At 51.2% G+C, this 14,189-nt stretch overlaps 1 protein-coding gene across 10 annotated transcripts in view; it reads left to right on the top strand.

The window, feature by feature from the left end:
* Positions 1 to 14,189, top strand: part of Prdm16 (PR/SET domain 16) — a 326,632-nt gene that overhangs the window by 282,196 nt on the left and 30,247 nt on the right. For all 10 annotated transcript variants that reach the window (XM_076565801.1, XM_076565802.1, XM_076565800.1 and 7 more), the window contains exons 5-7: positions 4,803 to 4,905; positions 11,503 to 11,713; positions 13,556 to 13,703. In XM_076565801.1, coding sequence (XP_076421916.1) covers positions 4,803 to 4,905; positions 11,503 to 11,713; positions 13,556 to 13,703 — 462 coding nt within the window. The remainder of the gene's footprint in view (positions 1 to 4,802; positions 4,906 to 11,502; positions 11,714 to 13,555; positions 13,704 to 14,189) is intronic.

The following is a 14,189-nucleotide window of genomic DNA, read 5'->3' as shown; positions in this document are numbered from 1 at the left end:
AAGCTTAGACACAGATAAAATTGCCCCCCTCCCGGGCATGTGGAACAAGGACCACACAGATGTAGGGACACTGGAGGAACCACTGACTTTAAGCCCATGCTGTCCTTGTATCCTTCCTGCAAGGGGGTTTTCATTTATTTCAGTGCTCGGATGCTCAGACTAAGCAGGCCTGGGAACTGTGGGGCTTTGCTCTTAACCACTCAGCAGTATCTTCAGTACAAGCCAAGGGCCCTAAAGAGCTGAGAGCTGGCAGCCATTGTAAACTGCCTTCCGGATGTTCATTTGTGTGAAAGGTTCCTGGGCCTGAACCTGATCCCCAAGCAGGTGTCTACCTTTAAGTGAGAAGGTTCCAAGTTCTCTCTACTACGTGGAGCCACCTCTTTGTGTCTGGAACACAACAGAAGGAAAAGAAAACAGTTTGGGCTGAGCAAAGTATAGTTAGAGGTAGTGGTGTTGGCCTAAACCCTAAGCTGCCAGTTTTGCTGCATGAGGGGAACTGAGAAGAAGAAACAGAGACTCAACTTCAGGCTCAGGTCCCTATTTCAGAGAGCCCCCCGACAGAAGCCATTTATTAGGCTTGTCATCTCAGCTGTTGGGAAGAAGGGTGCCACCCTCAAGTTCTCAGACAAGAAGTAGCCACCAGACCTGCGGTGACAGGACCCCAGGACTCGTATGTCCCTAAAACACGTGGCACTGTGGTTTAGAAAGAAGGCAATATGCTTCTTCTCGGCAGCCACCCATCTCTCACCCCAAGATGCTGTTGGGGGGGTCAGACTCTTGGGTTTCTTACTCTCCTTGTTGGCAGCCTGTCTTGTGATGCTCACTAGCCAGAGCACCCCGATGGATGTAATAAACCAGGTGCAAGAATCTTAAGGGACTACAGGAGTAGTCTCTTATGGCCCAGGCCAGAGGGGCCTGGAGCATGCAGTGGACAACAGTGCTTACTCATGAGACGCCCTACCCTGACCCCCTCAACCTGGCACCCCAACCAACAGCGCCGGTTCCAACTGAAGTTGGTCTCTGTTAAGGGACGTTCCCCAGCCCCACAGACCAGAAACTGGTTTTCTCAGAATGCCTGGCCGATAAGGGCTTTGTGCCTCTTGAAACAGGTCATAAAAGCATGGGCTGGCTTCTGTATGCATCTCCTGTGGTTGCCTAAGGCACGGCCAAGACTTCAGGAAAGTCTATGGAGATTCCTGCTTGGTTTCCTTAGCCCTCCAGGTGGAGGCACACTGGGACACCGTGGCCCCGCCCTGGCCTCTGCAATTAGCACTAATAGGGACTGATTAATTACGTCCGGGGCTCAAAGTCCTATTGGCCACAGTTACCCAGCCTGCCACTTGTGTCCCCCACATGTCCCTGGCAGGGACCCTAATGGCCCTACTGTGAGGATGAGGAAGGGACACCTGTGGTCTACTGTGGCTGCAGTTTCAGTGTCCATGCTGGTGGGAGGGTCCCAGAAGTCTCCTGTCTTCAGAACTGGAGTGGAGGTCCCTGGAGACCCGGTGAGCCCAGGAGCAAAGGTGTGGGAGGGTGTGGACTCTCAGGAATCCCCCTAGCCCTCAGAGGGGAGTAGGGAAGGGAGGCAGGCTGGGTAGCCCCTAGAGCCAAAGTCGGAGTCAGGAGGCCCAGGGGCTTGAGGGTGGGCATGAGTGGGTCCCAGGAGGGAACTGATGGCCATGCAGCCTTCAGAACCAGAGCTGGGTGGCAAGGCTCCAGCTTCCTCTAGCCCAGAGAGAAAGGGGACAGCTTGTGTATGGAGAGGAGCCTTGGAGGCCAGGCAGCTTAACTAGAGGTGAGAGTGGAATGCAGGCCCGAAGGGCCGGCAGCCTGGGAAGGGTGTGGGTGGGAGGGAAGGGTGCTCTTCCCTTTACCCAGCACCAGTTGGTAGGCCACACTGCTATCATGGCAGCTATGGCGTCATGCAGTCGGGGTGATTAGAGGTGGGAGGGAGGCCAGTCGGTGGCAAGCTCTAACTCTGACTAGGACCTCAAGGGGCCAAGCCTTTATTCCCCTCTCCTTCAGCCCTTGTACCCAGCACCAAGTCACCCAGCACCCTGGTGCTGAGCCAGAGGCGCGAAGCATGGACTTGCTGTATGCTTCTGAATGCATTCTGTTGCCAGAGGAAATGCGAATAAGCTTATTCACAGCTGGCACACACCCTCCCCTCTGGCTCAGGGGGTACCTGTGTGGCCTCAGCTCCTCACTCTGGGCAGCTGTGGGTGAATCCTCTTCTGAAGCAAGGTGGCTTGAGTCTGACCTTTAAGAAAATAAGTTGTCAGCCACAGTGTGATGATGTAAAACCGGTATCTTAGAAAACCATTGGTTTTATTCAAGAAGTCTGTTTGATCCCGTGTCTAGTCTCCATTTTAAAGCCTCTGTATTATCCACTGCCCTGTGAATGACTCCCGAGTGTGTTCCTACTATGGCCTGCTCTGTGAAGGAGTGTCACTGATTAAGATTGTGGGTGTACCTGCAGGCTCCTGACCATGCACTTCCGCTGTCTGGTGTTCTGGGAGACAGCCAATAGGCACTGGGGCCAGTCAGTGTCCTTTAGTGACTCACGGGTGCTCTCTGGAGCACGTTGCCTTCGGCCCTAAGTAGGACTGTATTCCTGGGAGGCAAGTGGCTACCCCGGGCTCCCTTCAGTGAGTGGGAACAGAAGTGTTGTTTATTGGTTTTTGTTTTTGTCTTGTTTTGTTTTAGCTCTGTGTAGCTTTGGAGCCTTTCCTGGAACTCACTCTGTAGCCCAGGCTGGCCTCACACAGAGATCAGCCTCCCGAGTGCTGGGATTACAGGCGTGCTCCGCCGTTGTTCATTGTTTATGGCAGGAGAGTCACCCCCTCTGTCCCTGTGCTTAGACAAGTTTGTCTTCTCCTAAAATGTTCTTCCTTCTGCCCTTCTTTCTGTCCTGTACCCTTCCAACAGTGCAGAAGGCTAGCCCAGGGCAGCTGATGGGCCTGTGCCAGGCCTCCCCAGAGCAGCAGGTGTCTCTGGGGCATTTCTTCAACCCCCAGACAGTCCTAACAACAGAACAGAGTCCCAAGCTCCCAGCTGCTGCAGTAGGCAGAGAGTTACCCTGAGAGAGAAACGGTGTCATGTGTCTGGTGCTTCCAAATAAAGGAGATACTTTTCTGAGCGTCTGAGCTCCTGGGAGGCCCAGGCCCCACACGAGGCAGAGTCTGGGGAAAGTCAGGGAAGACACACACATCCCAAATCACCCAAGCCTGTCATGCTCCCATGGCTTAGTCTCCTGAATGGAACAATCTTCTTCATCTCAGCCAGAAAACCAGGCATGACTTCGGCTTTGGGGGAGACATGATAGCCAGCTACAACTGACATGATTCAGATCATACTGCTGAACTGGACACACCAAATGTAGCTGTCTCAGCCCCGGGATCCCTCGCTCCAGACACAGAACTACACCCCCCACCCCCAGACTCCAAACCCCCGTCGCCTGCTAGATGCAGCTCCTGGCAGGCGCTCCCTCTGTCCTAGCCCCGGCTTTCCTGGCTCACAGCTGCCACACTGGTGTAAAAGTCACAGCCTGGCAACATCCTCACCCACAGGGCCTGTGCCCAGCTGGAATGCACCTTCACAAGCAACCAACACTCTGAACCCTCGGGTCCCCCTACTGCCACGTGTCTTATGCTCACATTGACAAGGGAGGTTTGAGAATAGACTGGGGCGTTCCCAATGGGAAGTCACTGTAATCTGGGATATTTCCTAGGACACCCCTGGTCGCAGGGGTCATGACACTGAGGATCACCTATCCTTTCTTTTTAAAAAAAAGATTTATTTTATTCATAAGAGTGCTTTGCCTGCATGTATGTCCGCCCACCAGATGCATTCCAGGTGCCTGAGGAAGTGGTAAGCCTCTGTGTGGGTGCTGGGAACCGAACCCAGGTCCTTCACAAGAACAAGTGCTCTTAACCACTGAGCCAACTCTCTGGCTCTCACCTATCCTGTCAGAGCAGAATGAAACAAATTCAAATGGACTCAGTTCCTTTCCTTTCTTCATATGCTACAAAAGTTCTGGAGACCTTCTTCACAGATAGATCTGGCCAGTGAGAAGGTTCAGCAGGCCCTTGCCACCAAGGACCTGAGTTAAATCCTTAAGACCCACATGGTTGGGGGAATAACTGATTTCATAAGTTGTCCTGTGATCTCCACATATTGCCCCCAATATACACAAAAATAAATAAGTATAATAAAATTTGTTTTAATTAAAAAATAAACAATTTGGGAGCTCGGGCGACAGCTCAGCAGTTAAGAGAACTTGCTTTTCCAGAGCAGTGGCTCTCAACCTTCCTGACGCTGCGACCCTTTGATACAGTTCCTCATGCTGTGCTGAGCTCCAGCCATAGAATTATTTTTGTTGCTACTTCATAACTGTTTTGCTAGTTATGAATTCTAAATATCCACTATGCAGGATATCTGATATGTGACTCCTGTGAAAGGGTCCTTCAGTCCCAAAGGGGACTGGTATCGCCCTGGGGGAACCACTGTTCTAGCGGCTTCCCAGCACCCACCTGGCAGCTTGTAATTCCAGTTCCAGGGGATCCAATTCCCTCTTCTGGCTTACTCAGGCACGGCATGCATACATTGTCTACGCATGCTGGCAAAATGCTCATTCACATAAAATAAACATCTTTTTAAAAAATTAGGTCACGTGGCCCCCCTCAGGCCGGCCCCCTCTACGGGTAGCAGTACAGCAGTGGGGTAGAGGCTCTGTGGGTGACTCTGCGGTGACAACACGTGACTTCAGTGCTCACTTACTGTCTTTACTCTCTCTCTCCTAGATTTACTACAAAGTCATTAAGGACATTGAACCTGGAGAAGAGCTGTTGGCCCATGTGAAGGAGGGCGCCTACTCCCTGGGTGTCATGGCACCCAGCCTGGATGGTAAGACCCTGCAGAGCTGTGGCCCCGAGTCCCCACCCACCTGGGAGAACGTGAGTGGTGTCCCACTCCTGTGTGCCACCTGGTATCGCTAGCCGATGCCCTGACGGAGCTTCTGCAGACCCCGGGCATATGACTTGGGTGTCTGTCACTGTGGTAAAGACTGTGACCAAAAGCAGCATGTGGAAGAAGGTCTGATTTGGCACAGAGATCCCAAGTTACAGCCCACTGATGGAAGCTGAGGCAGGAACTAAAGCTAGGAACCTGGGAACGGAGGCCATGGAGGAGCGCTGCTCACTGGCTTGCTCCCCATGGCTTGCTCAGCCTGTTTTCCGATACAACCCAGATCACCTGTTCAGGGGTAGTACCATCCACGGTGGGCTGGGCCCTAAGCCCTCCCACATCAATCATTAATTTAAAAAACGCTCCGCAGGTTTGCCTAGGGGCCAGTCTGATGGAGACATTTTCTCAGCTGAGGTTCCCTCTTCCCAGACGACTCTATCCTGTATAAAGTTGACAAAAAAAAAAGAAAAAAAAAAAAAAAAACAACCAGCACAACAGGCTACCAGCCCCTTACCCCTAAGACTAGAGACCCCCTCCCTTTCATTAGAGCCTCAAAGCACATCCTGAATGTAAGAGGGTCTTGAGGCAATGTAGGCAAATTGGTATTATGCTGAATTTTATCTATATAGTGTTGATGACCCAGAAAACTAATTTTTTGTGTATGTGTATGTGTATTTATACACACACACACACACACACACACACACACACACACACACGTGTACATGTGTAGGGTATACATGTGTGTAGGCATGTGTTCACATCTGTGCTCATGCACATAAAGGCATGTGGTTGTCCTTGGGTGTCTTCCCTGATCACTGTCTATTTTATTTATCGAGGCAGGGTCTCTTATAGAAACTGGAGCTCACAGGTGTGGCTAGTCTAGCTAGCCAGTTTGGCCTGGGGACCATTGTCTCAACTTCCTGAGCCACTGGATTACAGGCAGGCTGCCACATCTACCTGGGCTTTACATGGATGCTGGGGATCCGAACTCTGGTCCTCACACTTTTGTGGTAAACCTTTTATCCACTGAGACATCTCTGCAGCCATGGAGAAGGCCTTTCTTATTACCAGCTTTCTGTAGTAAAGGACCCCAACCTAGTTTGGTTACCTGGGAAGCTAGGCAGAACCCAGAGCTTTCCTTTGTGAGAGATTACAGCCCATGTAAGAAGGGATAGCAGCCAGGCTGTCTCTTGAAGTGATGCCCACCAATAGTTAAAAGTCCTGGAGGAACATGGGGGAGAAGCAATGGTAGGAAGCAAGCTGAGGGCTGAAATGGATCCTACAATAGGATGAATCCTTTAGCTCTTGACACAAGTAGGTACCCATCAGGTAGGGTGTATCAGCAGGCTCTCCTGCCTGCCGCTGTGTACCTGAGCACCTCTGAGATGATGCTGGAGAGGAAGCCAGTTTCACACACTACTCCCTTGAGTCTTGGGTGTCTACTTGGGGCCCTGGCAGAGCTGCTTTTGAGATGGGATGAAGTTGGCAATGAAGAATGGGCCTGTGCACACCATTGTCATTGCTGACCCGGGGGCTCAAGGGTTCATGTCTGATTTCTTGTGGGGCATGGGAGGTGTTTTTGTGTTCCTGTGTGTGCAGGGGAGGTGTACATGTGTGGGCATGCATATAGAGGACAGAGGTCAGCCTTGGCTGTTGCTCATCTGGTGCTGTCTACCTTGTTTGCAAGATGAGGCCTGCAGTAATTAGGCAAGGTCTGGATGGCCATCGAGCCCCAGGGACCCTTCTGTCTCCGCCTACAGCATGTCCTGGAGATCTAACTTAGGACCTGTGCTACTCGGCAAGCATGTTACTGGGTTATCTTCCCGGCCCTGTGTCTATCCTCTTTTTTAAGGCTGAGCTACTAGTGAACATTAAAACAATCTCCCCTGGATGTTCCTAGAATCTAGAATGAATCTCATTCCCTTCTCTGTGAGACCATGGACTCCCTCAGGAGACACAAGGACTCCCTCAGAAACACACAAGTGATGCCCACTGGATTTAGCAGACGGTTCTGTGACCACACCTGTGGAACCCTGCCTCAGTTTACCTGTTGACCCTACAAGCCTGCCAGTGACCAGAGTGCCTCATTTTTTTTTTCTGCAGCAATACATAGCTCTTAAGTTGTCAGACAAGAAACTGGGGTAGAAGGACCATTTTACCAGCCATGTCCTCTCTGTTGCCTCCTCTAAATTTTGGTTTTAATTAGACCATTGAGAAAACACAAATGAGCTGCCAAGATGTGTACAGCAGGAGGTGGGTTTCCTTTTCCTTAAAATGATTGTTGAAAGGACCCGTGACTCTTAGCCAGCACCTGAGAGTCACAGAAGATATGTCTTCTGGGCTGAAAGGAGAATCTTTACCTTTGCAGTTCCATTCATATAATGAAATTTCTTTCTTCCAAAAGGTTTTTTAAAGCCTTGATTCTTGTTCACATGCACACCTCCCACCCCGATATTAAATAACCCACTCTACATTTTCCTAATAACTGATCAAACATTTGTGAGCTAATTACTTTCCACACATAATAGTCTGACATCAAATATTTGACTTCCCTAACCTCCGCTGTCAAGTTCACTTCTTTGCCACCCCAACAGCTACCCCCCAACACACACCCTAGTTTAACTCAGAATTCACACAGAAAGAAAATGCAAACGCGTCCCTCACTAAGATAATTATCATAAAAAAAATCTTTTATCCCAGCCCTGGCTAAATGCAGCCAGCCCCTTATCGCCACAGGAATTTGGAGTAGACTCTTGAGCGCTTTTGAGCTAGAGTTGTAGATTAGGATGCGGGTGCCGCGTAATTGTGAACCCCTCGGTCTCAGAGCCATTAGGCAGGGGTTTATTTTTCTGTTACATTCCTGCTCAGCCGAGAAAGTTGCTGATGGAACTTGAGCTAGACAATCGAGTGCGGGGTTGACAGGCAGGTGCTGGTACAGTATAATTTGGTGGAAGGTTGATCTACCCCAACCCCAGACCCCCACCACATTTAGATAGAGTTTCTTCCCCAGTTGCTCTTTCTTGTGCTTTTGGGAGGGGGGCGATCTGGAGGTTTGGTGGGGACCATTGTGATGATGAGGAAATGGAACCCTGGTTTGCCTGCTCATGGGTATGGAACAGCATGGTTCCCCTGGACAGATACGCCAACTACAGAGTCGGAGCTCTGTAGAGATATGCTAACTCAGCATCCTCCCAGGTAACCAGAGGGACAGCACGATCCACTCCTTAGTCAGGTGACCTTATTTTGCTCTGATTATTGGACGGAGGAGGAAGACTTCTCTTTTCCTCTTTCCTGAGAAGCACTTGCTCTTTGGAGAAAAGAAATCGTTGGCATTCAAACACTCTCTTCATTTAGAAAGCCTCCTGGCAATCCACTTCCCTCTCCACGATGCGGCCCATTGTGTGGTGTGCACAGGCGAGACCTGGGCTGTGATGGGCTGTAATAGACATAATATCAGTATAACCTGCCCTTTCAACGGTTCTTTAAACAGAATTTTGTGTGCTGGGAAAATAAAAATGTCGTGCAGTGTACCCCAGGTGTGCGCCCAGGGCCAGCCCTCCCTGCCTGGGAGAACATAAGAGGCTCTTCCACCCCACTCACCTGGGCAGGGGCATGTCTTATCCCCAAATCTATCCTTCTACAGAGACAGCGTAATGTCCAGAAGACACAGGGGCGGAGGAGAAAGGTAACACTGTCACCAAGGTCATTTCTATCCCTCCAGGGTGACTTCCAAGGCATCGAATGAGAATCAAGCTGAATTTGCTTATTAAATCCCTACATTTAAGGTTTTAAGCCTAAGCCCTGATGTGGTGGCACATGACTTTAATCCCAACACTCAGGGGGGCTGAGGCAGGTGGATTTCTACAAGTTCAAGGCCAGAGAATTCTAAGCTGTCCAGGGCTATGTAGTGAGACCCTGCCTATAAACAGCTTTTTAAAATTTAATTTTAAAATAAAATAATTTTAAGCCCAAATTTCAAGTCAGAACTAGAGTTTTGGCCAGGCAGTGATATGGCTGGTGATGTCATGTTCCTCTTAAACTACTGTGACTTTTCCTCATTCAGTCTAGAAAGAGTGTAATAAAAGTGAGCATTTCTCATTCTTGACTTTCCATGATCTGCATGCCTACCCCTTTCCAGCCCTCAGGAGCAGCTCTGCAGAGCCACAGAGGACTCTGTGATAGCATATGTCTAATGTGCCCAGACACAGGATCCTTCCTGGTGGCATTTTGACTCTGAAGAACAGGGTTGGCACGAAGGGTGACTGGACATGAATACCTTCAAACACACATAGTGTCTGGCTGTTGGCCTCATAATCCTCTGTGGGGAATCAGGACTCTGCTGCCCTGTATCTCATGCCCAGATAGTGAAAAGGGCCAGCCACAGCTGACCAGTGATAAAGCAGGGATATAGGGCATCCCCTTGGGTGGAGGGCCACAGCATACTGCCTGCCCCAAAGAGCACCCAGCAAGCCTCCACATGAGCATTCACAGTGTTCACAGCTCACTGCTCTGAAAGGAGTTCCTCTTTGAATTGTAGTTCATTCCTTCTGTAGACATGGAAGGTGGGTCCTCTGTGTGTGAACTACCTGTGCCTGTCCCCTCCCCATCTTATCCTGTGGGTCATATGGTCCTGCTTTTGTACCTTAGGAGGAATTCAAGGCCTTCCCTAGAGATATTATGGGTGGAGATCTCCAAGCCAAGGCAAGAATACAATCCTTGTTTTCCCAGCACAGCACAGTGCAGCGTGTAGGAAAGAATTCCCCTGACCCAAAGGACCCACAGCACCTTCCTTCCATGGTCTCATTTTCCTCCCAAAAGAGGCTTACTATGCAGGCGAGGTAAGTCAGTGGGGCCAGGATGTCTGGACCCTGGAAATCAGAAGTAATGCCTGCCTAATCAGCCCTAAACACACACACGTCCACTCCCTGGCATCCAGGCATTTCCGCTTTCCCAGTTATGCCCAGCTGAGTACACTGGTGTCCTGGTGGGCATCACTGCATGGGCTCAGTGGTGCATCTGATACTCAGCCCTGCAGAGTCCCACCTTGACTTCTGGGTACCCACTGTTAGGAGTGCCATGCACAGTCCAGAACAGATGCTTGAATATCACCTCTACACTTCCACTCAGGAGAGCTTTGGGCAGCAGGAGAGGGCCCCGCCTTAGAACTCCACGTTGTTCAGGACAGGGAGAAACTCACCATCTCCTGTAGACTCTGAAACTCTCTGGTGGGAACCGAGGCCAGGAGCAGCACTGCCTGCCCTGATCTAAGTCCCTGCTTACTGCTGGATACCAGGCCAGTCCTCATGACCATGCAAACACACCTTCCTACACATTTGCACATGCACTCAGATGCAGGCATACCTCCCCCATACAGCATTCATAAACACAGGTACACACGTTGGCATAGAAATGTAAACCCCTAACACGTGCCCATTTACATACAAACATGCACACTTATTCACAACTGTATACACTGACACAAATCCACACATGTTCACACAAACACCTTACACATAATCTTCCATGTCCACAGATGTATAGAACACATACACCCATGCATGCATAACCCACAAAAATACATACAAAGTCACATGAAGATGTTCATGAATACATGCATGCCCCATTATGCAGACATACATAAACTACATGTATAGTCAAATGTGAAAATATTGCTAACACACCACATATCTACATATATGTAGATAAATATGTACCCACACTTACAAGTAGGTACACATATGTGCATATGCCCATTCACCAAAGTCTGGGTACAGATGCCCAGGTATGCACTCATATCCACACATGGCTTTGCATACATGGGTACAGATGGGGTGGGATGCTCACACAAACACAGTTGCATTAGCATACATATCCAAATGTAACTTCAGAGTGCACGAAGAATGTACATGCTCATGCTTGTGCCCACGTGTGCACATAGCCCTCTTTGTGCAAGATCTGAGAGCAGGTGTTCTCTCTCCAGGCCTGGGTAAAAACTGAAGGAGCAGCCGCAGCAGGAAGGCGGGGCAGGGCACAGAGACCCGCCCTAGTTACAGCTCCGGGCTAATTGTTTGGTTTGGCACTGTGCTCGGGATGCTGCCTCATAAACTTAATAATAGCTGCCCCCTTTAATTTGTTTGACCTTGACGACAATAATTTATTATATGCGATGGAGTTCTGCCTTCTTTTTTCTCCTAATTCATAAACAAAGCACTTGGCCTGGCTTCCTTCTCCACTCAGAGGCAGGGCCTCCTTGAATCCACAGTGGCCACTAGGGATGCAGGGAGGAGTCTGACATTGCTCAGTGTTTCCACGATGCAGAGATGAGGTCCTCCAGCGTGGCCTGATCTGTCCTGTGACCTCTGCATCCCTGAGCAACCAAGACAAGGGCTGGAAGGAAGCTGGGTCGGAGCAGCCCGGGGGGAGGGGGGGGATGGAAGTCCTGGAGCAATGGGATGGGTTGGGTCTCTGGGATCCTATGGATCCGGGGGTGGGTGTCTGGCTCTCCCGCTCACCTCCTTGCCCTCTGTCTTGCAGAGGATCCCACATTCCGCTGTGACGAGTGTGATGAGCTCTTCCAGTGCAAGCTGGATCTGAGGCGCCACAAGAAGTATGCGTGCAGCTCCTCAGGGGCCCCACTCTATGAGGGCCTTGGGGAGGAACTCAAGCCTGAGGGCCTCATCGGGGGCAGCGATGGGCAAGCACATGAGTGCAAGGACTGCGAGCGGATGTTCCCCAACAAATACAGGTGCCTCCCTGCCTTGCCTCCCACTCCTTCCAATTGGCAGCCCCCTTGATCCCCAGCCCATCTCCCTGTCAGGCTTGGGCTCTAGAACTAGGAGACCAAGGGCTCCCATGTGCTACCTCCCTACACTGGGAACAGAGTGGGTGCACATGGCTGGAAGCTGCAGATACTTTCTCACCAAATTTTCTCAACAGATATGATTCTCACCATAAAGGGCCTGGCCCCAGCAGGAGGACCCACTGGGCCTGGTCTGCAGGCCACTGTCACCACTGCCCTACACACAACCTGAAAGACAGAGAGCACAGACCAATGTGTTCTTGCCACCCTCTGGCCCCGGGGATACTTTTGCGATAAGACTCCAAACTGGGTGGTGTGGGCGGCAGCACCCGCTGTAGAGGGGATGTAGCCCAGCTTTGCTCTCTGGACGTACACAGGCATTCTCAGTAGACCCATGAAGGGATCACACGGGCCCTCATTCATAAGCATGCCCTCCTCAGATGGCAGCCACCTGCCTGGGAGGGATTCCAGAGGCCTAGGCAAAGAGAGCTTCAAGCCCAGCTGAGTGACAACCAAACACAGGCAGCTGGGGCAGACCTGTGCGAGAGCCCGGCACAGAGGGCCTTAGGGACCTGTAGGAACCCCTGGGACAGAAGAGCATCCCGGGCTCTGGTAAGGGGAGCTGGGACCTCTGGCCCCAGTGCTCTGAGGAGCGGAGGAGTTTGGAAACTTTTCTAGCCTCAGAGCCCCTGCTCTTGAAGAGTTTGCTCAGGACAACTTTGCAAAGTCAGAGCAAAACCCTATCAGGCTGCTAACGGCCTCTGTGATTACTAGGGATTTACCACCAATCCCATCATGGACTCCCTGGGGACAGCAGACCTTCCACCCTGAGCAGATGACTGAGAATAAGCGTGTGGGCAAACCCTGCCTGAGCGCGTCGCAGAGAACAGGGCTGAGGAGGGTCCGTGTTTTCTTTACATAAACACATAAATCACAATTAACAACAGGGAAAAGATACAATCTCTGGGAGCTAGAGGAGCAGGCGTTTCTGCTCTAAACGGATGGCTGGGCCCCGTAATTAACGGGCCGTGATATATTACTGCTTTGCTCATGAAGATTAACGGTCATCCTGGGGACAGGAGAGGCAGAGTCCCCAGGGAGGAGGGGATTAGGGGTTGCTAGTGCAGCCAAGAGGAGCGGCCCCAGAGCAGCTGTTCTCACCACGGTAACACATCTCATCCAAGACCCTCTGCCGATGCCTACCACTCCTCCACTGCATTTGGTCAGCCAGCAAGCCTCTCAGAGAGCTGACTTGAATTGCACGGCCTCGGTCTTACTCTGGGACTTATGACAGTGTTGGTACCCTGAACCCTTTCCCCCAGGCCCAGGCTTAGCTCCCCCCCCCCCTGCCCGCCCTTCGAGATACGGTCTAGCTGTGTGGTACAGGCTGGCCTCAAGCTCAAAATTCTCCTGCCTCAGCCTCCTGAATTTTGGAATTATAGTTGTGTACCACAGCATCAGACCCAAACTTAGCCCTAAAGTTGGGATCATCTGACAAGGGTTGCCTAGGTCCCACCCTGCCCCCGACTGCCTGGGAAATAGGGTAGCCTTGAGTGAAGGTGGCTCAGGCACTGGCTTTTTCCTCGGACTGGGAAGGTTGTCTTCCCTCATTCCCCATGACCTGGGAAAGATGAAGAGTATGGACCTGCTGCCAGCATGCACTGTGATCCCCCTGCAGCATGATGGGGCCTCCAAAGGGCCACATGCAGGAGAACAAGCCATATGGGGTAGGGGACCTCCTCTTCCAGACAAATGGACCCTAGAGTGATCCCCATCCCCTGTACACAGCTTGGAGCAACACATGATTGTCCACACGGAGGAGCGTGAGTACAAATGTGACCAGTGTCCCAAGGCCTTCAACTGGAAGTCCAACCTCATCCGCCACCAGATGTCTCACGACAGTGGCAAGCGCTTCGAATGTGAAAACTGTGTCAAGGTACCAGGCACTCAGCTGTGTGCTGTCCCTCCACCCCACTGTGAAACCCCTGAGAGGTGTGGTGTAGTGGATTAGATGCCCTGAGGCCGTTTAGGTCCTTCCTCGTTACTGAGAAGGGCAGGAAGTCTTAGAGATTATGTCATCAAACAGCCCTGCAGGAAACAGCCAAGACCAGAGCTGAGTCTTCTCCAGGGCAGCCCTGTGCCCCTACCAATGTGTGATGCCAAGGGTTACAAGGGTGAAGCCCCCAGACCCCAGACCACCCAGGTTAGTGCTCCAGAAAATACTGAGTGTCTTGGAGCCTCAGAGACACAGCATTCTGGGGCTACTGGCAGGTAAACTGAGACCAGGAGAGGTTGAGCATCCCACTAAGGCCCGTTAGTAATCAGTGCTGCAGTAAGACCTGTCCCAACCATCTTAATGCAGGGGCAACAAGGAGAGGGGAAGGGTCCAGCGTTCTACCCCTGGGCTAATGGTGGAGTTCAA

This window comes from Peromyscus maniculatus, chromosome 2, assembly GCF_049852395.1.
Source record: "Peromyscus maniculatus bairdii isolate BWxNUB_F1_BW_parent chromosome 2, HU_Pman_BW_mat_3.1, whole genome shotgun sequence".
NCBI classification, from domain to species: Eukaryota; Metazoa; Chordata; class Mammalia; order Rodentia; family Cricetidae; genus Peromyscus; species Peromyscus maniculatus.
The sequence above is the reverse complement of the archived record's forward strand: the minus strand, read 5'-3'. Positions and strand labels throughout refer to the sequence as shown.